Source organism: Rhinolophus sinicus, chromosome 17 (genome assembly GCF_057876585.1).
Source record: "Rhinolophus sinicus isolate RSI-liver-muscle chromosome 17, RSI-T2T, whole genome shotgun sequence".
NCBI lineage: Eukaryota > Metazoa > Chordata > Mammalia > Chiroptera > Rhinolophidae > Rhinolophus > Rhinolophus sinicus.
In genome coordinates, this window is record NC_142517.1 from 34895618 (window position 1) to 34919359 (window position 23742).

The window sequence follows — 23742 nt, forward strand, 5'->3', positions numbered from 1 at the left end:
CTCCAGGCCAAATTAACAGAAACTGGGGATATTCATCTTAGAATCTATGAATAGTCTGCACATAGCTATGAAAAATCTATACATAAGTATCTTCAAATTTTTAAAGCAAGAAATCTATAGCAATGCTTCTTGTGCCTTTCAGAATTTGATATTATCTGCTTTTCATTCTTATCTACCTGTATGTTTTTAATTGTAGCCACAGTTAGGTTGGCTATAAGAGCAAACGTAACTCTCCTGAAGGGCAATGTAGTGGAAGAGGCAGAATTCCACCCTCTCCATGGAGGCTGCAGTGAACCCTAATGGTTAGCTTCTGGTACATAAAGCAAATAAGAGTTTTGTGCCTGCAGTAAGTCCTAAATCTCTTAAGTTTGTTCCCTTACTCTTATCAAATCAGTCGCTTGGCTTTTCACACACAAAAAAAGCTGTATCTAATGACCAGTCTTATTCCTAAGGTCCAATTTAGCCTCTGAGTTTATCCAATTGAGACAACAGAACCTCTCTGGGCTGTGAGGAATGATACATTCATTACCCAAATAAATTAGTCTGAGGAAAAATCTTCAGTATCTAAGGAAACTAAAATGCAATTGTAAAAGGCAATTGTCAAGACATTTTGCTTAAGTATAAAATATTCATGTGCTCAGCTAAACTCTCATAAAATACAATATACTCCCCTCTAATGCTCCTCACCGGTTTCTAAAGCAAGAAATAATTTAAGATTTCCAGGTGGCATCATATTTAATACAAGCTCCAGACGGAGCCTGAGCCGCCTAGCAAGTGAACATGAGTTCCCATTTTCTTACCAAGGTGTACCCAAGGTTCACTCAAAGGCAATTTGGTGAGGTCTACTGGCAAAAACTAAACTAGATAGAAATGCGAGACCTGCTGTCAGTAATTCAGAAACTCTGATCTAGCATAAAGAAATAGCATGCCATGGAGAATTTGCTAAACCAAGTAAATCTCAAGGTTCTTTTTAGTTACTTCGACAAGAGAGCAGTATCACTAATCCCTCGCTCTTCTAGCCAATCGTCTATAATTTAGGAGCAAGATGCATCAGGTACATGAATAAGCAGCCCTGTCCACTGTGGTTTGACTTAGTTACATTATTTTAGTTTCAAACTTACACTCTCACCTGATTGTGATTTTAGCGGACTCTGGTAATCGGGATGAAGAACATAGTGAGCGTTTTCTGTACTATTGTTCCACAGAACAATTTCTCCATCATAACTTCCTAAATGAGCCAGGATGGAGAACACAAATTGCCGGAAAGTTAGAGAATATGAGCAACAGCAGTGAGAAGTCATTATCATAAAATCTTACATGGAATCTGGCACATAGTAGGTATTCTATATATTTTTGGAGACATGAGTGAATAATAATAACTAGTGTTTTATTAAACTTTAGAACATATAATCCTCCCAACATGCCTATCTATTAGGAATGGTAGAAATTACTACCGTGTTTCCCCAAAAATAAGACCTAGCCGGACAATCAGCTCTAATGTGTCTTTTGGAGCAAAACTTAATATAAGACCCAGTCTTATTTTACTATAAGACCAGGTCTAATATAATATAATATAATACCCGGTCTTATCTTACTATAAGACCAGCTCTTAAATAATATAAACCCGGTCTTATTTTACCATAACACTGGGACTTATGTAATATAATGTAATAGAAGACTGGGTCTTATATTAATTTTTGCTCCAAAAGATGCATGAGAGCTGATTGTCCGGCCAGGTGTTATTTTCAGGGAAACATGATATTATAGCTTTTTACTTTATAGTAATAAAACATGCAGAATAAGGGTTTTGCAATTAAACAATTTTAATCTTGAGTCTTGGTTCTGCCACCTACCAGCTGTGGAACCTTGGGCAAGTTATTTAACTCTACATGATGCCACAATTTACTTACCTAAAAACCTGAGTGAAAAATTGTATTTATCTCATAGGATTGTTGTGAAGAATGAAAAGTACTTAGAATAGTGCCTAGCATATTATAAGTACTGAAAAAGTGTTAATAATAATTATCATACCTTTCTATTATTGAGCGAGGACAAGCAAATCAAGTCCTTTTAGGTTTCCGTTTCCTATGTCTTTTGTGTGTGTGTGTGTGTGTGTGTGAGTCTTCTTTTCATTCCCTCTTTCCTATATTCTTTATTGAATATTGTTTTCTCCAACCCGAAAGTTTTCCCTATAGAAACTCATTCCCTACTGCTCTTCACCGAGAACATAAAAAAGCCCAAATAGTGAGGCTAAATCTGAGTAAGCCTGTGTTGAGGGCGGAGCAATGCCTGTGCCTGCCAGACCACTGCTCTCTGCAGCTCAGTGAGGAGCACTCCCTACTGAGCAGTGCCAATGTCAAGTGGAGAGCAAAGGAGAAAAGCAGAGTTCGAGTAGAATGTACTGATATTGCCTTTCTTGGGATTTGGAGAAAGAAGAGTGTCATGCATACTAAACTTTGTATGTCCTGGAGAGGGCAACCTGTGTAACTCACAAACTGGCCGAGGGTGATGATGTATTTCTATGGATTAGCTCCCCGTGGGAGTACCTATCTGTTCTTATGATTTTGAAATGTTTTATTTGCAGAATGCTTGACCAAACATTTTCACATAGGACCGATGGGATGAGAACGAATGAAGACATTATCTACTCATCAATTACAATGGTGTTTTGTGACACTTTCAAAATAACTACACAGCCTTATAGGTTACTAGTCTCCATCACAGTTCAGTATGTGATACTTCCTGCAGAGAGAGACTTCCAGCAGCTATAAAGCGAATTGAATAGCAGTGTTGGTCCTACTGGAAGGGAATCAGGGAAGTCCCCCAAACAGCGGAAATGTAAGTACAGATAGAGGAGTAAACCTCACAGTGTAACATTTGATAGATATCTTGGCTCTTTTCCTATAAGTTTTCATTCCCCCTAATCAATGACATTTTTTGGTTCTATAAAAAAAATGTAGGCTGTGAAAATATGGACTTGTTAATTTCATAGTGTAATCTGTCTTTATAAATTGTTTTCTTTGGCTGGAAATGATACAACAATTTCTGTCCACTTTAATATGTCACATCAAAGTCTGCTCATGGATCCTTTTAGGAGCTTGGATTGTGGACCTTTTGTGAAGCCAGTCTTTAATCAATATTACTTAGACTAAATTGTGCCAAAGGGTTAATATGTTCCCATTATGAAACATCTGAGTACCACGGAAGTGTGATTTGTATCCAACAGCCTAATGCTGCTCCTGGAAAAAGGACAATAAAAATAAAAGCCAATCTGTACTGATTAGCTTGTGTGTTCTGAGCACTGTTATTAAACCCTTACACAGATTATCTTATCCAACCTTTATGATGAACTAAGATACAGATACACCATTGTTAGCCAGGAAAACTATGATTTAGAGTAAATAACTTGCTCAATATAGTACAGTGGCAAGTGGTGCAACCAGGATCTGAGGCCAGATAATCAGGTTCGGGAGCTGATGGCTTGCCCTAAAAATAAGGACCAAGAGTAGATTATGTGCAAGGACTGCTTCTTAAAATAAATAAAAATAAATAAATAAATAAATAAATAAATAAATAAATAAATAAATAAATAAATAAATCTATTCATTTTGCAGTTGGGAAAAGGCTTTTTTAAAATGAGTAAGATAGTAGAAACCAAGCTTGTACCATTGATCATTGATTGTCAAGTGAAGGTTCAATTAACCTGTAACAAGAGTTTGTGGAGGTAAAAATGCAGCACACAAGATATCATCTCGGTGCTGTATTCCTCCTTTCCATTCTTCAGGCTGGATGAAAAATTGATTGAAGTTGGGAGGTCGAAACACCGTAATAGCCCTAGTAAAAAGGATATAACATTTAGCTGTGGATTTAAAAGTGATATAGAGTAGCCATCCTCTTCTTGGGTGGTGTGACTTGAGAGGCCTAAAAGACTGTGCTACCCCAAATTTTATTCCCACATGTCATCCATAATACTGAACTTTCCACACTGAACTTTCTTTTGAATTCTCTCATTGAATTCTTTGATAAATTATGAATACTTAATATTAGAAGGTTAATCATCCTTTCACCATCATTAATCCCAAACATGTATGCATTTATCAGATTAATTATCCACCACCAAGACTCTAAAACAAAGATCCCCCATATGGGTACTATAGAACCATTAAGAGTTTTGTGACAGTAACAATAAAAAGGGGGCTGGGTCTGCGAAGACATAATACTTGGCGTTTGAACAAAACTAAGAAGATTTCTTTCCATCAGAGTGCCTAGGGCGTGTTCACATTCCCTGTGGCATTTCCCATATTTACTCAACCACAGAGTCCTTTCTCATCTTAAAGAGCTGTCATTTGTGGAAAACAGTTAGAAAATGCCACTCTAAAGGAATGGTACACAGGATAGATATATTTGTAACAGAAATAATAATTTTAAGAAGGTCAGTATCTTGGGGGACTGTTGGTGAATTTGAACGCAGGCTAGGATGGGCAGAGAATGAAAGGCTTTGGGCCTGGTGCCTGGTGGGGAAAAGAGGAGCACAAAAATTAAATTGTAGGGGCATTGATACTATCCTGTTTCCACCTGATTTGAACTCCAGCTACCAGCCTATGCTAAGCCTCTCCCTCCTTCCAGAGCCACACACAGCTCAAATGAGCAGTTGAAGGCTTGGTGTCTTCACCCTTACTGTTCACCTCCCTGAAATCATGCTTCCTCTAGTCCCACCACTCTGAAGGTCTCCCAATTGTCCTATCAATGTAACTCCTAACTCTCTGATGGATGTGTCTTTCTGCTCTTCCTAGAAACTCTTCTGTTTCTAGTATATCCTGCTTCTTCCCGCCTCCCTGATCTTTTATTCTCTGTTCTCTATTTTCCATTCCCTTCTTTCTCTCCCTCCTTTTAATGTGGGCATTTCTTATTGTCATTCTTCCAATCCATCTCTCTACTCCAAAAAGCTTGTTCAGGGATTTTGTAGACCACCATGAGCTCCAATCTCACTACTATACAAACAGTTCTTAAATTTATCTTCATTTGTAACTGTTTTTCCAGTGTTGAGCAGTTCTCCCTTGCCAGTTGACAACTGAATATAATGTTCACATCAGCAGTATATCAAAATCCATAATTTCCATCTTCCCTTCACACCAAGCCTCTAAATTCCCTATTTTTGTTAATAGACCAAAATCCTAGCCTCCTGCATGCCATTCTCATTCTCAGTTAAATAAAATACTCAAGATTCTACCTCTGCGTTATGTTATGTATTCATTCCTTCTTTTTTACTTTAAACAGCCAATGACAACTTCCTACCATAGTTCAGTGCTCACTTCCTCATGAACAACTGAACAATTGTAACAGCCTCTTAACCAATTTTGCTGCCTCTTGTCTAGCCCCCTCTAGTATATTATTCATCCTGCGATTAGATTGATCATTTGGGGAGCTCTTAATAGGCATTTATTCTACAAGCATTTCTTGTTTTCTCTCTGGAAGTCACTATTCATGGTGCTGTCGGGGATAGAGCCATGAGCATAAAATGACTAAAATGCAGTGAGATGTGGTAAGTTCCAAGGAAGTACTGATCAATGTCCATGGAATTCCAGGTGCAGGAATCACAGGTTGAGTTGAGGGGTCATATTAGAGCTGGGCCATAAATAGATGTGCAGGATTTGAAAGAGGAAGGCATTCTAGGCAGAGTGAGGAAACAGCTAAATGCCTTGTTGAAAAACATTGTTTTCCATTTCCTACATGAAAAAATTCAAATGCGGGGGCCTGTTATTCAAGACACAATAATATTTAGGTCCAATCAACTTTTTTAGAATTATGTCTCTCTATTCTTCTGTTCTTGCTTAACAAAGTAAAGTGTGAATGCCCAACTAAACATTTGACAGAGCTATTGGGAACCTCAGGGCAAATATGACACACCTCCCTAAGTGTTCATTTTATTCAAGGATTTTTGGGGAACACATTTTTTTATATTACAATAAGGGTGATGCATTAATGCAATAGAATACAAAACTCACCTGGATTTTAAAGATAGAGTACAAGGTTTCAAGTAGATTTCTTGTTTGCAGGAGCTGTTTTGAACTGTTAGGGGTATTCAGGAGCTAAGTTTCCAAAATTCATCTTCTTGTTCAACCCAAACAATATTCTTATTGCTCTCTAAGCATCTTTCTTGTTCTCTAATCACACTTCATGTTTCTAGCTGCTTTGTTTCACTTATGATGTGCTCTTCCTTCCATGGATTTCCTTTCACACACAAACTCACATCTAACTATCCATATACCCATTCCCTAAGGCATGTATTGTTCAGGCAGACTTCCTTAGTAACTAGAGTTGAAAGAAATATTACCCTCTTCTGACCTCTAACATGGTTCACATTTTACTTACAACATTTAATAAATATTACATAGCTAGATTGTACGTTACTCCTAAACTAGATTGTACGCTCTCAGAAATCAGGGATCTTATCTTATTCAGAAACCCCACAGTAGCCAGCATAGTAACCTGCACATATTGAGTGTTCAATAAATACTTGTCAAATGAATGAATGAAAAATTATCTGCTTAAATGTGGGCTCCTCGAGTAAGCCTTTCCTTATCACCCCAGCTGAAGACTCTCCCTTGAGTCTCTCATGCCTCACCTATATCGTTTTTCTTTAATACATTATCATTATGTGATATCATGGTCTATGTTTATTTTTCATCTCTTTTACCATAAATAAGCTCTAGGAGAGCAGGGACTTTGATCCTTTCGGCATCAGCAGTGCCTGGAATACTGCCAAAAACATAATAGGCATTTAACAATATTTGCTGAATCAATGTATGATATTTTTAATGAATAACTTAATATTAATGTCATTTTAGTAATATTAGTATGAGGCTTAGCAAGATAAAATATGATAAATAAGGTAACTTGAAGTTCTAAAGTTGTTGTAATCTCATAATAGCTTTATGTGTATAAATTTTTAATTTTCTCTTTACCAATTGGTAAGTTTGAAGATATTGCCCCTTGGAAATGGAGAGTATGAGGCAGGAGAGAGAGGGAAGAGGTCAATTCTATACCTCTTCTATTATCTCTCAGCTGAAATTCAATACCAAATGTCTTTTCACCGAGGTACCCTATTAACTAGATATATTTAGGGAATACAACCCAAAGGCACAAAATGGTGTAAAAAGTAGCCCTCCTGATATTTGACCTTATGTGTCAAAATGTCAAGAAACTAATTAGCTGCCACCTTTCCCTTAAAACCTAACCTGAAACTTTCATTTGATATGACAGTTATCCTTAAAAATACCTTCAGAATCTACACTGTATTTCTTACTTTGTCCATTTCAAAAATAACTTTTTTTAAGTCTGTACTTTTTGCCAAGAGTAAAATTAAAGCACAGAATGAGCCAATTTTAAGGTCATTTTAGGAGTCTGAGTGATTTGTTCTTTATCACATTGAAGAACTTTACAAGTTCCATTCTACAACCCACATTTGAAATCCTGAGAGTACTGCCACTGAGTCATTGTGTCATCTTGTGAAGGTGACCATATCTCTAATTCAGAATTTAAGTATAATGACCAATTCTGTGAGAACAAAATCATCTTATCTGTCAAGTGCAAAAAATGCAAAAAAAAAAAAAAAAAAAGCAAAGAAATGCAAAAAACACAAAACTTCTTTTAGGATGAATGAGTTAGAAAAATAACTTTTACTAAAACTTACCATGTAAAGAACATGGAAATTGTCAGGGAAAGAAGAAAAAAAACAGTCAACTAGTGGTTCCCTTCAAAGTTAATTGTTCATGTGTGGTTAGTTCAATTTTTGAAAACTTGAGAAGTTTAGAAGTTTTCATTCTGATTCTTATCCTCATAGTAGAAACCAGTTGAGTCATACAGGATTATAGTTTCTTACTAAGGTAATTATTAAGAATTTAATATTTTTCATAGGTAAGTTTTATTGTTGAGAAATTTTAAATCCCTAATCTCATTTCATTTAAAAAATACTTTTAGAAATCAAATTATATCAACAGCTATTTACTGAGCACCTGATTTTTTGAGCTTTGTGAAGGATACTGCAATACATATTTTCAGACTATTTGAAATTATGTGAAATATTTTCTTTTTCAGTAGTTGGATAAGTCTTGATATTTTACAGAGATAAAACTTTCATAAACAGTGATTTCTCCTTTAACAGAAAAGAGAGAAATAAAGTGGAGGAAACTAAGAGTCTGAGTCTATTTTTATAGAAAGTTGTTAAGTATAGAACTTTAGAGATTTAGGGCAGGATAAAATGTTAAACTATTACAATTATTTGATTTTATTAGAATATACATATTACATAACTACTTTAAACAAATGCAAAGATAATTGATCATTCATTCATTTAATTTTATCAAAATAAATATGACCAGTTATTTAACAAGGTGTTTCTTTTAATTGACCCAATGTCAATTCACAACTTTGTCTCTGAGTATAACTTGCTTTAAATGATAAGAAACATATTTCTAGAAGTTCTGAATTTGGGGCTTCTTTTTTCTGACAGAATATTCTCTAGACATGAATGACCATATTTCTAAAAAACCAATAGCATCTCGCTAAATAGGTTTTGCTTAGGACAGTTTCACAGTGGCATCTACCATATCCTGCCATGTATGTGTTGACTCCCGTTAGAATGTGTTACCACCGACAGCAGGAATCATGCTTCTTCACATTAAATCCATCATAGTTCCTAACTCAGTGCTTGCCATCTAAGTGCAGTTTAAAAATATTTGTGGGACTTAGAGGGGAAAAATAATGGTAAGCTAAAACTTTGAGGTATTGTTGATAAGATGTGTTTTTTATGTGCTTCCTCAAATGCACAGAACTGATTCAATACCTTTGATTGATATGAATAACCTACTCAAATTATTTGTTTAAAAGAATACAGTTGCTTGCCCATAAATTAATGACTTCATCTGCAACTCAGAAATAATGGAAAGAGCTTGGATTTTGGTATAGAATTCTCACTCAGATGCCTATTAGCTCTGTAACCTTAGACAGACTATCCAACCTCTTCAAGCCTTGTTTCCTCCCTCGTAAAAGAGGATTGATAAAATTTAGCTTTCTGATTTATTGTGATGATAAAATGGATTTGAATATCTACTCTGTGTTCCTCTTATTCAGAGTGTGACCACGAATAATTAACATCTCTAATCTTCAGATTCCTTGTCTATTCAATAAACATTAATTTAGTCATTCAATAAATATCACTGAGCATGTAATAAGCACCAGAGACTATATATGCAATATATCATATACATACTATATATGTTATATATATGTTTATTAGCTACTAAGCATATAACATACATATAATGTATACATAAACATATATATTTTTTATATATATATATATATATATATATATATATATATAACATATATATTATATGTTATATGTATCTGTGTTAGATAAAATGCAGGAAGCTAGAACACACAAAGATACAAAGAGGGTATATTTCCATCCTGGGAGCAAAGGGGGATACCCTGATCGAGAAGATGTATGAATGAGACTTGAAATAGGAATAAACATAGGCCACATGAAAAAATATTTGGAGATGGATTTCTAGATAAGACGAGAGAATAAAGGCATCAGATGTGAAAGAGTCAGGATTGTATGGGAACACTGACAACAAGTTGTTACTTAAGTTTAGAATGTACACAAGAATGAGTAAGAATGAAACTAAGTATAGGTCCAGGATGGTGGGATTTCAATTTATTATGTAGTCACTCTGGAAGGTGTCAAACAAGGAAGTAACATCGATAGACTGCATTGTAGGAAGAAATCCCTATAGCTAAAATATGCAGAATGTACTTAAGAGGTAAAGGGGAGGGGGCATTACTAGTGGAAAAGACAAATTGGAAGGTTGTGACATTCATGAATGTAAAAATGATGCTCTAAATCATACAGTTGTAGTAGTAATAGGAACAAGTTTGAGAAATATTTATAATATAAAATAGATAAGGCTTAGTAACTACTTGTAAAGATAAGTGAGAAGCAAAAACCAAGATGGATGGCTGAGTCTAAATCTAAGAGGAGAAGCAGTTTTGGAGAGGGGAATAAATAATACATTCAGTTCAGACGATGTTGAATTTTGAATTGCAGTCAGACACTTCCAGCAAGCAAACGTATAGTGAATTTGGAGAGATAATAGCTAAAGATAGAGATGTGAGATACCTATAAAATATTGCACACCTCTCAAGATGAAACTACAGATTAAATTAGATAATGTTTGTAAATCGCCGAGTGCTAAAAAGCTTCATGAATAAAATAAATGGGATGGCATATTTAGATACCTAACTCAATAAACGGAATTTTTATTCCATTCTGGGCAAAATTATTAACCAGTCTCTTTATTTAGATAGAGACTGAAGTTAAAGTTTCAGTTTAATAGTTTCCTCTGGGTTTTAAAGAAAGCTTAATAAGCTAACTGTCAATCTTCTAGTTATTTCTTCTCTAATCACTAAACTATTAAGGAGTTGTCTTAATGAACCATACTTCCCCAGCTATAACCAAACAGGTGACTGTCCTCTTGTCTCTTTTGTTAAATGCTTGCTGGTATAAAGGTCCCTGCAAAGATCTTCCAAAATCCATCTTAATATAACGTCTCTGACTTAGGAAATACAATTTTTAAATCCAACAATATTAAGTGAAATTATATACTTGGGAATGTATTCACTAACTTTCAATTTCAACTAAGAGATCCAAGTCCTGACAACTTTGTGGAAGACGGAAAAGATGGAGAAAGATGGGAGGAGTGATAACTGTTCCTCCCCGAGATTATAGAAACTGACCACCCACCAATATGAATCAAAACATTGGGTGTTCCTTTAAACCACTGTTAGATGCCTCTGTATATCTAATCTTCAAAAATTTTCCCCTATAAGCAATCAAAAAACCTTATATTTGATGTTAATTTCTAACTATGAATAACTAAAAATATATAATTAAGACAACAGTATCTCTAAAGTTTTGCTTACACTGATTAATTTCTTTAATTTTTTTGTTAGGTTCAAAATTTAAATTGGATCAGCTGTATATAGCACATCTATCCTGCATCTGTCCTGCATAATATCCTGCATGATATTAAAGAATTAAACTTATTCATTGCATAGCCTAATGATAGAAATCATTAGGCCATGATCTGTTGGAGTGGTTATGAGTCATTAATGGATCACGATTGTTTCCAGGGATGTGAAGAAGCCTGGTCTTTCAAAGTGAGGATTATATTAGTTCTCAATAACAAGTAGAATAATCTGGAGTATACTTACTTTTCTTATAGTCAAACTTCCCCTGAAAACTAAGCTGTGTGTGGCATTATGTTTTCTAGTCTACATACACACATTTGCATTAGAAGAAAATCCTTTCATATGATTGACAAAAATCCCCATCTATATACTACTAGTCTTCTAGGTATAAAAATCTGATTTAATCCTAGCTTCAAACCATTAACATCATAATTCTATAGTGAATAATGCTGGGCAAATTACCTATTAGAACAATATTTTGTGAACTGTTGAATTTATGGACAATGTATTTTCAAAACATCACACTTTAATTTTCCTAGTGCTTATACAATGCCATAGAAAGGGCCCTGTTTATGACCCCTTAACTCTCTCAGGAAAAAAAAGGAAAGAAAAGTAATTTTCCTTGTAATGAAACGGAAGGATTGCTCCTTGAGAACAGTAACTGGGCTGTGAAAGGCCCTTCTCTGCACTGATAGGAAGGATGTACTAACACAGAATTGAGTGGGCTAGTTCCCTCTTGTGCTGCAATTTAAAATAAGTAACAAGAGAAGAAGGAACACATTTCTTTTACAGTGGAAGGAATGTCATTTACACATTAAGAATGTATTGCCTATAAAATTTGGGCAAGTTTCGGAGTTAATATTCAGGATATGGTATTATGTCCCTATCTGGAATGGTTAAAGAAAAACACAGATTCCCAAAGCCAGGAGCAAATCCTATAACACTTCTCAAAGCTGCTCAAGCAACATGATCTTAGTACTATTGTAGTCACTAAGCAAGCATTCAGTCCAATCCAAATAGAGTTTTACTCAGCTAGGTCACCAGCAAGTTAATGACTCAGAATCAGTCAAAATTGCTATGTTCTTTTTCTTTTAGATTTGGCTTAAACAAGAACATTCACCTTTTAACTTCCTACTGTTTTGCATGAAGAATATCATACCTGTCCCAGCCTATAACCAATGTTGTCTTCTTAAGAACCAGAATCTGTGAAATATCCACAGCTCCCTCTTGCCCAACATTTAGTACGTGGTGACAATATCCATTGAAGTCCCATACCTTAAAAAAGAAAATTAAAATCACCTTTGAGACAAGAAAAAAAAAAAAAAGTCATGTCTTCTCCAATGAGTAGAACAACATGGTGTAATAAGTTTATTCTAAATTCTTGTGCTTCCATTCTGGACTAGGGTAGATTCACTCAGGATATGCAGTAATTAAAAAAAAAAAAAATCTCTCACCATTTAAATTTTGCCATTATATTTATTACTCTATGTGTAACCCTATCAATCTATTCTAATAATACTGGATTCAAAGGCTAAAAAAATAGTGTGTATTTTTAAGGGTGGGTATCAAATGAAAATCATGAAAAGCCACAGTTTGGAGACTTTTGCAACTCTGGTTTTCGCTCTAAGTATGTCTATCTAAATTTTGGTTTCCTCATTCACGACACAGGAACCTTACTCCTCAGGGATACTTGGAATTTTAAAAATATAATCCAGAGCCTGAAACATGTACTAGGTTTCCCACCATCTGCCAATAAAGCCTCCTGTTGATAGTGGGTGCTAGACCCAACGCTACAGAGGCACAAGCAATTGTAGTTTACCTCCTTAGGTAATGGTGAAGACATAGACCCAATGGATGTGCTATAAGAGAGAGCATCTTAGGACACCAGCAGTTAAAACTAAACCTTGCTATGAGACATTGTTGGTACATCACATGAAGGGCAAACTGGCACTGTCAAACTTAAAATGCACATACCTTTGACTTGAAAATTCCACTTCTAGAAAATCATCACAGAGAGACACTAAAATGTGTGAAATGGCATATTTTGGAGAATATTCTTGAAGTATTTTTATAAAAGCTAAAAGATTTGAATCAACTTTGCTGAAACAGACTGAATATCAGAATATATAATATCTATACAGTAGCATATAATGTAGCCATTAAGAAGAATGAGTCACCTCTGTGTGTCTAAGCTCTGCCAAAACTCAACCAGCTATGAACCTTAAGCAAGTTGGTTTATCTCCTTGGGCTTCAGTTTCCTCATCTGTAAAACTGGGATAATAATAGTACCAACCATACTGATGTATATGTGTGTGTGTGTGTGTGTGTGTGTGTGTGTGTGTGTGTGTGTGTTTAAAATAGTTAGGACAATGCCTTGTTCATAGTAACTATGTAATAAAAGTTAGCTAACAATTTTTGTTTGCATTTGTATGAATTAATGTCCAAGACAGGAAAATGCAAAATGCAGAACAGCATGGATGGTAGGCTGCCATTGAGTAACAAATGGTGCTCATAGGCTAGAAAGATGCGCAAGAAGTTGGTAGCCATGACAGCCACTAGTGAGGAGCTGGGAACAGAGTGGAGAAAGAGATTTTCTTTATATTGTATATCTCTTTTATTTATCAAATTTTATTGTATGTATGCATTAATTATTCAAAACATTAATTAATTTAAAAACAGATATTTCAACACCTTGATAAATAGGGCAATACATTTAAATCTTTGATTCCATAGGTATTGGTTTTGGATGATAAATGATAAATGAGATTGGAAAATGTCATTCGTCCTTGTTTCTTCTCAGAATACAGCCTGATTTATGTGTCCTATGCAGAGGTTGCCAAATTTCAGAATTCTGTTGTGCTGTTGTGATAAAGATAAATGTACCTTCAAAAGTGGCGATTATACTACTAAATTCACATTAACTTCTAAGATGCCAAGGCTTGAGCAGAGACATTGAGGGGTGCAGGTCTCCTCACCCATGTAATTTTTCCCCCTCTAATCATGGCTCTTACCAAGCCCACATAAAATAATACTGACAAATAGGTATCGTGAAGATCTGACTGTCCCCAGATCATATCAAGTCCCTTCGTTGGGACCATTTTAGCAGCCATTTGCAGGTCTACTTTACCCTGGACTCTAAGAACAGTTACTTTCCAAGACAGGGGTAAAGGGAACCTAATCTCCTTCATTTTTGGTTTCCATCTCACACCCTAGGACTGGTAGGTGGGGCGCTTGCTCTTTCCTTTTGCCTAAGCCACAGTCTAATACTCCAGTTCCAGTTGTATCTGTTTTGTTCCACCTTGACTACTGAGATTGGGATTGCCCCATTACCTTCTCACATATTACCAGTTCTGCCATGAATTCGATTATTTTGTTTAAACCCGAGGTCCCAGTTGATAACTCATATCACTAACCTTCCCAGAGGCCAAGGGCAGCTGATTTCCAGAGAGTCTCATCGAAATGTGCCACAGCACATCCTTCACACTGACACAGCCAGCCTAGAATAGCCTGGAATTCTTGCCCCCAACTTCCAGGATGTTCTACCTACATATCCAGATAGCTTTCTATTACCTTCCCCCGAAATCTACCCAAATGCATCATACACCTTACCATGGAAGGTATGTCTAATTAATACCCTTCTGACTCCAGTTATGACAGAAGTTTGAAAACCATCTAAAACTTATTCAGAGAACTGTATCCTGTTGCCTGAGTGTCACAAACCATCTCCAATCAAGCACTGTCATTACCCTCAGAGCTAAGAAGAAGAAGGAAGATTCACTGGTGGGCATGATTTCAGATTGTAAGTATCTAGCTTTGAATGAAAATTTGATCAGTTTTGCAAAGTAAAATTGCAATACCTTCCTCCCAGAAGAGATTAATAATAGTTACAAAATTAAAATAAAATGGAACCATAAAATCATGTTTGTTTAAGATGGATAATAAATAAGATTATGATTGTTCTTCTTTCTATCTGTCTCACTTACCTTCACATAAAAATGTAAATTACAACCTGGGTGGGTTTTAAAATATTAATTTTCTGCATCTATGCCATTTTTTAAAGCTGACTTACTTGCCCTGATTTCTCATTTTATAAACTGAGAAAAAGAAAACTAGAGACATTAACTGAAGCACATAAAAATTATTCAGGCCTCTTACTCTCCAAAGTAGTCCTATATACAAAAGATTAGAAAAGGTTTCCTATAATAAATAAGCTAAGCTGTTTTTATTCTAAATAATTTATTCAAAAAAATCATTTCTTCATTTTCTCACAGAGGTTTATTTTTCTAACAGCTTTGTTATTAGATAGTTTGGGTTATTTAGTTCTATTTATCTGGTCTCATCTCTCTTCTTGCCAGGCCAGAAAGGCAAAAATAAATATAGTCAAAGCTGTATCTCCTCGCACAATATTTTAACACTTTTTATCTTCATAGAAAAGCATTGCTGTGTTCGTACCTTTACAGTCCCATCTGTGCTGCCCGTCAAAAGCCTTGTCTCATTTGCATCAAGGGCCATGGTGCTGATTTCTGCATTTCCGTGGCAACCAGTAAATTGTTTGATTTTCTGCCCATTGTTTATCATCCAGAAGGAAACAGTTGACCCCACATCAGAGCTGATCACCTAAGGGAAAATAACATTGTAAAGAAATTAAATATATCCCCAGAATCCATCATTTTTATTTTAATAAAAATATCTAAGCTGTGCATTTTCACTACTGAGATCCCTCAACATTTAGAGACATGTTTTAAACATACATATTTTCTTTGTTTTTGTTAAGCTGACAACATCTCAATTTCTAGGCCAGAACTAAGGTAATAAAGTCATGATTCTCTTTATCAGAAAAGATAGGATTTTACTTGCCTTACCCACTATTCAGCTTAGTGTCTAGAGGCCATCCTGAAATTGAATCCTACTGAAAATAAACTTATAAATCTTTTGCATTTAAATGAGAAAACTGATTTTATTAGTCATGGTGCTCTGACACTATGTACTATGTGAAAAGAAACATTTCATTACATATCAGTTTCCATTTAGCATTCAGAAAAGAAAGCACTACCAGCCATTATGAGAAAAAGTTAATTTCAACAAATTGCTAGAGCTATTGCTTTTAATGCCATTAGTCTCTCTCTTTCTCCTATCTGGAAGTACTGTGTATATTTTTACAGCTAAACACAATTATTGATAGGTCACTAAAAAGAAAGAACAAAGGAAGGTTAAATATAAATGTGCATATACAGTCCAAGAGGAAGGCAACGAAACAAATGCTAGTAAGGATAGGATTATATATATATATATATATATAGTAGTTCAACAACGAGAAATCTTATCTTACAGTGGCAAGTAGACTGCTAATTTCAGCTCTAGACATTTAAGCACCCTTTAAGAGATGTATAAGTTTAAAGCATCTCACCAAATTGACTTTAGGACCCAAAAGAATGAAAGAAAAAAAACAAAACACTAAACATACAAATGTGTGGATAAAAACTTGCCTGAATCAACATGTACTTTGAGACAACTTAAAGCATGTCTTTATCTGCATGTCTTGATTACCATTGTATAAATGTAAATTTATTATGAGTATGTTATATGTGAGTGCAACATTTTCATAATTAAATGGGTTAAAGTTTATCAAATGCATATGCAGAAGGCCTGGAAATTTGGCCATTAGGCATGCATGCATTCGTTCATTCTACAGACACTGAATATCCACTGTGTGCCCACCTCCAGGATGGCAGTGGGTTCGCTGATGAATCACTGCTCTCAAGAAATCTATAGTCTAAGCTTGTACATTAAAATCACCTGGGGAACTTTATTAACCACAATTGCATACCAGACCAGAGACTGATTTAATTGTACCCAAGAGGGGCATTTTCTAAAGAGCTTCCCCAGGTTATTTAAGTGTGCAACCTGGGTTAAGAACTACAGTGTTTCCCCAAAAATAAGACCTAACCATAAAATAAGCCCTAGCATGATGTTTCAGGATGACATCCCCTGAACATAAGCCCCAATGCGTCTTTTGGAGCAAACATTAATTTAAAACCCGGTCTTATTTTTGGGGAAACACAGTACTTGTCTAGGTAGAGAAATAGAAAAGAAACATAAAATGCCAAACAAATGTTACAAATTTAGAAGTATCACCCTGGGTGTTGTGGGGGCACAGAAGGGAAACCCCAAATTCACTCACTGGTGTGGGGAATGATGAGTAAAAGGCGAGGAGGTTTGATCTGGGATTGAAGATAGGAACATGTATTTATTGAGTGCCAAGACCTTTATATTCATTATCTTATTTGATCTTTATAAAAGGTCTGTAAAATAAATAATGTTACCACCCTCATGGGACCAGTGATGAAACTCAGATTCTAATCAGCTAAGTACTGCTCCCAAGCTTATGTAATGAGGTCTGAATCATCAGCTGCCTATGACAGACACACCATAAGGCCTCCCTTTATTCCAGCAGAGTATCCCAGATAATTAAGAGTTTACTTAGGAAAGAGAACTTGAAGAATATTCCAAGCATGAAAAATAATAAGAAATGTAATGGAGCCAGAGTGTAGTTGATGGGATAAATGGTAGAATATCAGGTGAGGAGCAAGCTGGTTATCAAGATGTTTGAAATCCCTGATGAGCAATGCCAGAGAATAATGAGTATTGTGCATAAAGTTCTTTTTTATTCAGAAAGGGTCCATCGCTTCTATTGGATTATGAGTAGGGTGCATAACTCAAAAATAAAATTAAGAACAATTGTTCTTAATAAGGAGGAGAGTGATATAGCATTTTTTGTTGGTTGGTTTATGAAGATTCCTTTGGCAGCAGTGTGGAGAACAAACTGGGGTTCTGGGAAAACCATCTGGAGGCTAGTTTAATACTCCAGGCAAGAGAGGATCACCTAAGAGAGTTCTGGAGGTAAAATGAAGAGGAGGGACTGGGAAAAGGGCCACCACTTAGCTATATTTATGTCTCAGCAACAAAAACATGATCACGAGCACATGAGCTCTCATAGCTTTTTCCTGAGATGACAACTATGAATCTGAACATTTCTTAAATGATGCAATACTATTTTTGTTACACATTCTCTCTCAGTGAAATCAAAAGTAGCCTAAATATTTATTATTGTTGTTAAGCATAGTGTAATTTCTAGAACAAACGACCTGAATCATTGAATTAATGTGACCTAACACTTTAATTATCATTGCACGTAACTGACTGTGTTTCTGTTTGCTTTGCTTTGTGCTATGAGCACTGGATGTGGAGGCAAGATGCCCGAGTCTGAATCTCCGTTGTTTGACCTTGGGCTTTTTACTTAACTTCTCTAAGCTTTACTTCCCTCACCTATAAACCAGAGAGAATCTTAGTAACTACCTCAACTGTTTTTAGACGTTTAAATAAGCCAATATTTGTAAAGCACTTAGGACAGCACATGGCATATAAAAATAAGCCATAAAAATCAGCTAATGTTACTATTCCATTTAAGCTTCATTTGTCTGACCCTTTATTTGGGCTGAAATCACGTTTTACACCCTAATCTACTTAAGAAAATATTTAATAGCTTTCTTCCTTCCAACCATGACAGGAAATATAGACAATTGCAATTTTAGAAACCAGATTTGTAGATGTACATTAAGATTTAAAATTATACAATACTTGTGAATTTCTTACATAATTGCTTAGGAATTTGGATTGTATTTATTAAAGATAAAACCATGAAAACATACAATTTCCCAAGCATAAGTGAAAATTTTTATAATGGTCTTTCAAGAAAAGGTTAAAGGTTGTGAGGATTTTATTTTTAAATGCTAGGCATTTCAGTTCTAAATGATGAGCATTCCCTGACAGAAAAAAAAAATCTAAATAATATAAGGTTCTACTCAAAGGAAGGACTTGCTTACTTGTTCAAGACTGGCTTCAGCCACATTACAAAGCATCTAATCATCCACCTCAGCATTTTTACCTAATATACACATTCAATCAGAAATTAATAAAAATTTGCTTCTTGCTGCTTTGTACTCTCCCTCCTCTGCCCACCAGGCAGAGCCCCAACATACCGTGTTTCCCCGAAAATAAGACCTAGCCGAACAATCAGCTCTAATGCATCTTTTGGAGCAAAAATTAATACGAGACCCGGTCTTATTTTACTATAATATAAGACCGGGTATAACATAACATAACATAACATAACATAACATAACATAACATAACATAACACCGGGTCTTTATTAATTTTTGCTCCAAAAGATGCAATAGAGCTGATTGTTCAGCTAGGTCTTATTTTTGGTGAAACATGGTACTACTCAACAGCTTTCAGCATCTTTCTGTGTTCATTAAACAGTTTCTCATGAAATCAGAATCAATAATGACAACAGTGCATAGCCACCCAGATTTCATTTTATGGCAATCTGCCTTAAGGTGCAGGCTTCAGGAAAACAATGTGTTGAAAAACAAGGACTGACTATGTCACAACACACAACCAGTATTAACCAGACTCTACTGTCACTATGACAATGTTAGAATACGAGAATACCAAGGCAGACTTTCCAAGTATGGTGAGAGAGGGGTACATTTAACATCAGTTGGCAGGTGAAGGGAGTGATTTGACTATAGAACAGAGGGGACTTTATTTTTAGCAAGCTGTTTTTAATCAGTAATAAAGCCCACGATGAAATAGTGGCATCACATTCGTATGTCACATTTTGATGATAGCAAATCTCTTTAAGTTTTCAGTTCATTCCTGGCTGCTATTCATCCGATCAGACAGCAGCCAATGCAGTCAGGGCCCCAAACTGCAGAGCAGAAACAGTCCTATCCTAGTAACCATCTGCAGTACAAAGGGCCTCGTGAGCAAACTCTTGTTCTGTGGGAAGCACACTCTACTTTATGTACCTGAGTTAATACCTGTTTAGGAATACACGGGTGTTTTTATCTCTCTCATCTGAGGCTGTCACAGCCAATCAGACAATCCTAAGAGAAGTGACACTGTATCCGTGTCCCTTAATTGTCTTCGTGCTATTCCAACAAGAGTAGACATTTTAATTGTCTTTTATATGCATCCTAAATTCCTAGGTCTAAGCAAGAAGAGGAATCAAAAATTACAGCATTGCATGTCGCTGGCTACCAAGGGATCAGGGCATTTGATTAAATTGCTGTTTTATAATTTTATTTTTTCAGTCAGTGCTATTTATGAGCTAATAACATAAAACAGGTTACCTCCTTTATTTTGCATCAAATCTCTAGAAGTTACATCTCTGTAAGTAAGGAGAATGATAATATCTCAAAGTCCTGATACAGAAAAAGGATTCAAATATTTAAGGCAGTCATTCTCCATGTATAAATCTTATTTATTGCATATCACCTCTTCTTAGATTAATTTGTAATTTTCTCTTTCAAATTCATTCCTTAAATTTATGGAACACCTACAACACACAAGGTACAGGATCTAGGCACTGGAGATACAGTGGTGAAATATCCCTGCCCTTATATTTAGTGGGGGGAGAAGGGGAGAGATGCAACCAGATTATATATCCACACACATATATATATGCATGTATAAATACATATGTATGTATATATAATGTTTATATATAAAATGGTATGCATTCCAAAAAATATATAACTGAGAAGGAGGTAGAGATCATTTGGAGTGGGTGCAAAGTTCGGGGCTGTGGGAAGGTCTCCCTGAGAAATCATTTGAGGAAATACATGACTGAGTGAAGGAGAAAGTCATGCAGGTACCTGAGTGAAGAGACTTCCCAGCAAAGGAAACAGCAATGCAAAGGCCCTGATGCAGTTCCATGTTCAAGGACTAACAAGGAGGCTAGTAAGGTTTAGGCAGTGAGAGGGGAGGGGCCACAGGCTGTGACCACCTGTGGTCAACATACTGGCATTCAAAACACTTCCAAAATCACCAGGCACCCACAGGAACCAGGGGACAAAGTCAGAAAAATACTTCACCTTTTTTTGAATAACATGTATTTACCTTTTACCCTTGTTTTGTTCTGTGTGTCTTCATATACAATACCCTTTATAGAAAGTCTACAAAGGGGTATTATAATTCCTATTTTCTAGATAAGAAAACTATTGCTTAGAAAAATTAAATCACTTGCTCAATGCAAAGCATTGGGAACTCTAACTCTAAAACCTCACTACCTCCTTTATACTAAAAAAAAAAATCTAAGAAAAACTCTACTTCAAAAATAGTTGAGATTGCATTGGACTTCCAGGTTCCAGTTCTGCACGTTTAGACGTTGTCACTCCATCTTAACAATAAGTAAAAAGCTGAACAAACTGAAATATTAACAAGCCTTCTTAGATTAATATAAGAAATAAGGTCACAGGGCAAATTGCTGCCCCCAAATCGGAAAGATCATCAGGCAACTAAAGAGAGTCACAACTTAGCCAAGCAAAGACTCATGAACTGAAAACTCACAGGAAGCAGCGCCAAGGTAAGAACACCAAAACTATGATTGACAAATTGCTGGAGGCACAAAGTGGACAAGTCTGAGAGTTAAAAATTCCAGAGGGAGCCAGGCGTAGAGGTACCCCACAATTTTATGAGTTTTATTTTGAGAATATCGACCACTGTAAATTGGTTCTCACTGTAAAATATTCAAGGAAAATTCCCTTGTGCTCCTGGCAGGGGCAGGGAAAAGAAACTATCTAGAAATATGTCAGAGTATTTTCTTCTTAACAAGGTCTGCCCTTAGGAGAAACTATGTAACCACAGCCTAATCTGCTGGGGTTTTATCAGAGCTTAACTGACCTGGATTAGGGAAATACCAAATTCAAGCTAGCTGTTGCCTTCCTGTTCTACCCAAGGGGGCGGGGGGGGGGGGGGGGGAGGCAGGGGGCACCTGAGAAGCACATGTGAAGCTCACAGTCCTGAGGTACAGGCTCACTGAAGGGCTGAGACCTAATCATAGGACGATAGAAGGCTTCCCCTCCCCCACACCTCACCACCACATTTCCAAAGGCCTATTTATAGCAGTTCTTTTTACCCAGTAGATCATGTCCAACTATGAAGAAAAAAATTGCAAAACATACTAAATGAATGGTAAGAAGCATCATTTGAAGATACAGAGCAAGCATCAAACTCAGACATGATAGGGATGCTAGAATTATCAGATAAGGAATTTAAAATAACTATGATTAATATATGAAGGGCTCTAATGGGTAAAATAGATAGCATTGATTCTAAACTGATTCTGAAATTCATATAGAGAGGCTCAAGACCCATGATCCAACACAATATTGCAGGTGAAGAACAAAACCAGAAAAATGACACTACCCAACATCATAAATTACTATAAAGCTGAAATAATCAAGACAGTGTGATATTAGCAAAAGAATAGAAAATGAATCACTAGAGCAGAATAGAGAGACAAAAAAGAGACCCACATAATCAACTGATCGTTGGCAAAGAAGCAAAGGCAATAATACAATGGAGAAAAGATAGTCGGTTCAACAAACTGTGTTGGAACAACTGGACAAGCTGGACTTCATTACATTTAAAAATTTCTGGTCTGCAACAGCCACTGTCAAGAAAATGAAAAGACAAGGCACAGATTGAAAGAAAATATTTCCAAAAGACACATTTGAAACACTGTTATCCAAAATATACAAAGAACTCTGAAAATCCAACAATGAGAAAATGAACAACCCATTTAAAAATGGACCCAAGATCTTGACAGACCTGATCCAAAGAAGTTAAACAAATGGCAAGTAGTAAATGAAAAGATGTCCCACATCATGTGTCATCAGGGAGGTTCATAGTCAAACAATAATGTGATGCTACACGTTAGAATGGCATAAAACCAGACCACTGGCAACACCAAATGCTGACAAGAAAGTGCAGAAATAGGAACTCCCATTCATTGCTGGTGGGAATGAAAAATGACACAGCTACTTTGGAAGGCAATTGGCAATGTTTCACAAAACTAAAGATACTCTTACCATAAAATCTAGCAATCAGGCTCCTTGATATGTCCACACAAAAGCCTGCACACATGTTTATAGCAGCTTTATTCATAATTACCATACTTTGATGCAACCAAAATGTTCTTCAGTAAATGAATGAATATAAAAAAAAAAAAAAGCTGTGGTCCATATCCATACAATGAAATATTTATTCAGTGCCAAAAAAAAAGAGCTTTCGAGCCATTAAAATACATACAGGAAACGAAAATGCATAATATTGAGTGATAGAAGCCAATCTAAAAAGGCTACATACTGTATGATTCCAACTATATGACATTCTGAAAAAGACAAAACTATGCAGACAGTAAAAATATCAGAGGTAACCAGAGGTGAGAGGAGGAGGGTAGGAAGACAGGGGTGGAGCATAGAGGGTATTTAAGGCAGTGAAATTACTCTATATGGTGCTATAATGGTAGATACATGTCATTATACATTTGTCTAAATTCACAGAATGTATAACACCAAGAGTGAACCGTAATGTAAACTGTGGTTACATTTGGTGATAAGGATGTGTCAATAAAAGTTCATCAATTGTAACAAACGTAGCACTCTGGTGGGCCATATAGACAATGAAGGAGGTTACGCACGTGGGAGGACAGGGGTATCTGGAATATTTCTGTACCTTCTTCTCAATTTTGTTGTGAACCTAAAAGTGCTCTTTAAAAAAAAAGAAGGTGTTTAAAAATAGCTTACACTGTGATGATGAGAGAGGCTGCAGAAAGAGTGCTCTCCTACCCTGAA

The 23742-nt window shown here is 35.9% G+C and overlaps 1 protein-coding gene across 7 annotated transcripts in view; it reads right to left on the bottom strand.

Moving 5' to 3' along the window:
• Positions 1-23742, bottom strand: part of WDR49 (WD repeat domain 49) — a 128983-nt gene that overhangs the window by 39617 nt on the left and 65624 nt on the right. For all 7 annotated transcript variants that reach the window (XM_074327418.2, XM_088793772.1, XM_088793771.1 and 4 more), the window contains 4 exons: positions 15490-15654; positions 12197-12312; positions 3704-3834; positions 1130-1228 (listed from right to left, as the gene is read on the bottom strand). In XM_074327418.2, the coding sequence (XP_074183519.2) occupies positions 1130-1228; positions 3704-3834; positions 12197-12312; positions 15490-15654 (511 nt within the window). The remainder of the gene's footprint in view (positions 1-1129; positions 1229-3703; positions 3835-12196; positions 12313-15489; positions 15655-23742) is intronic.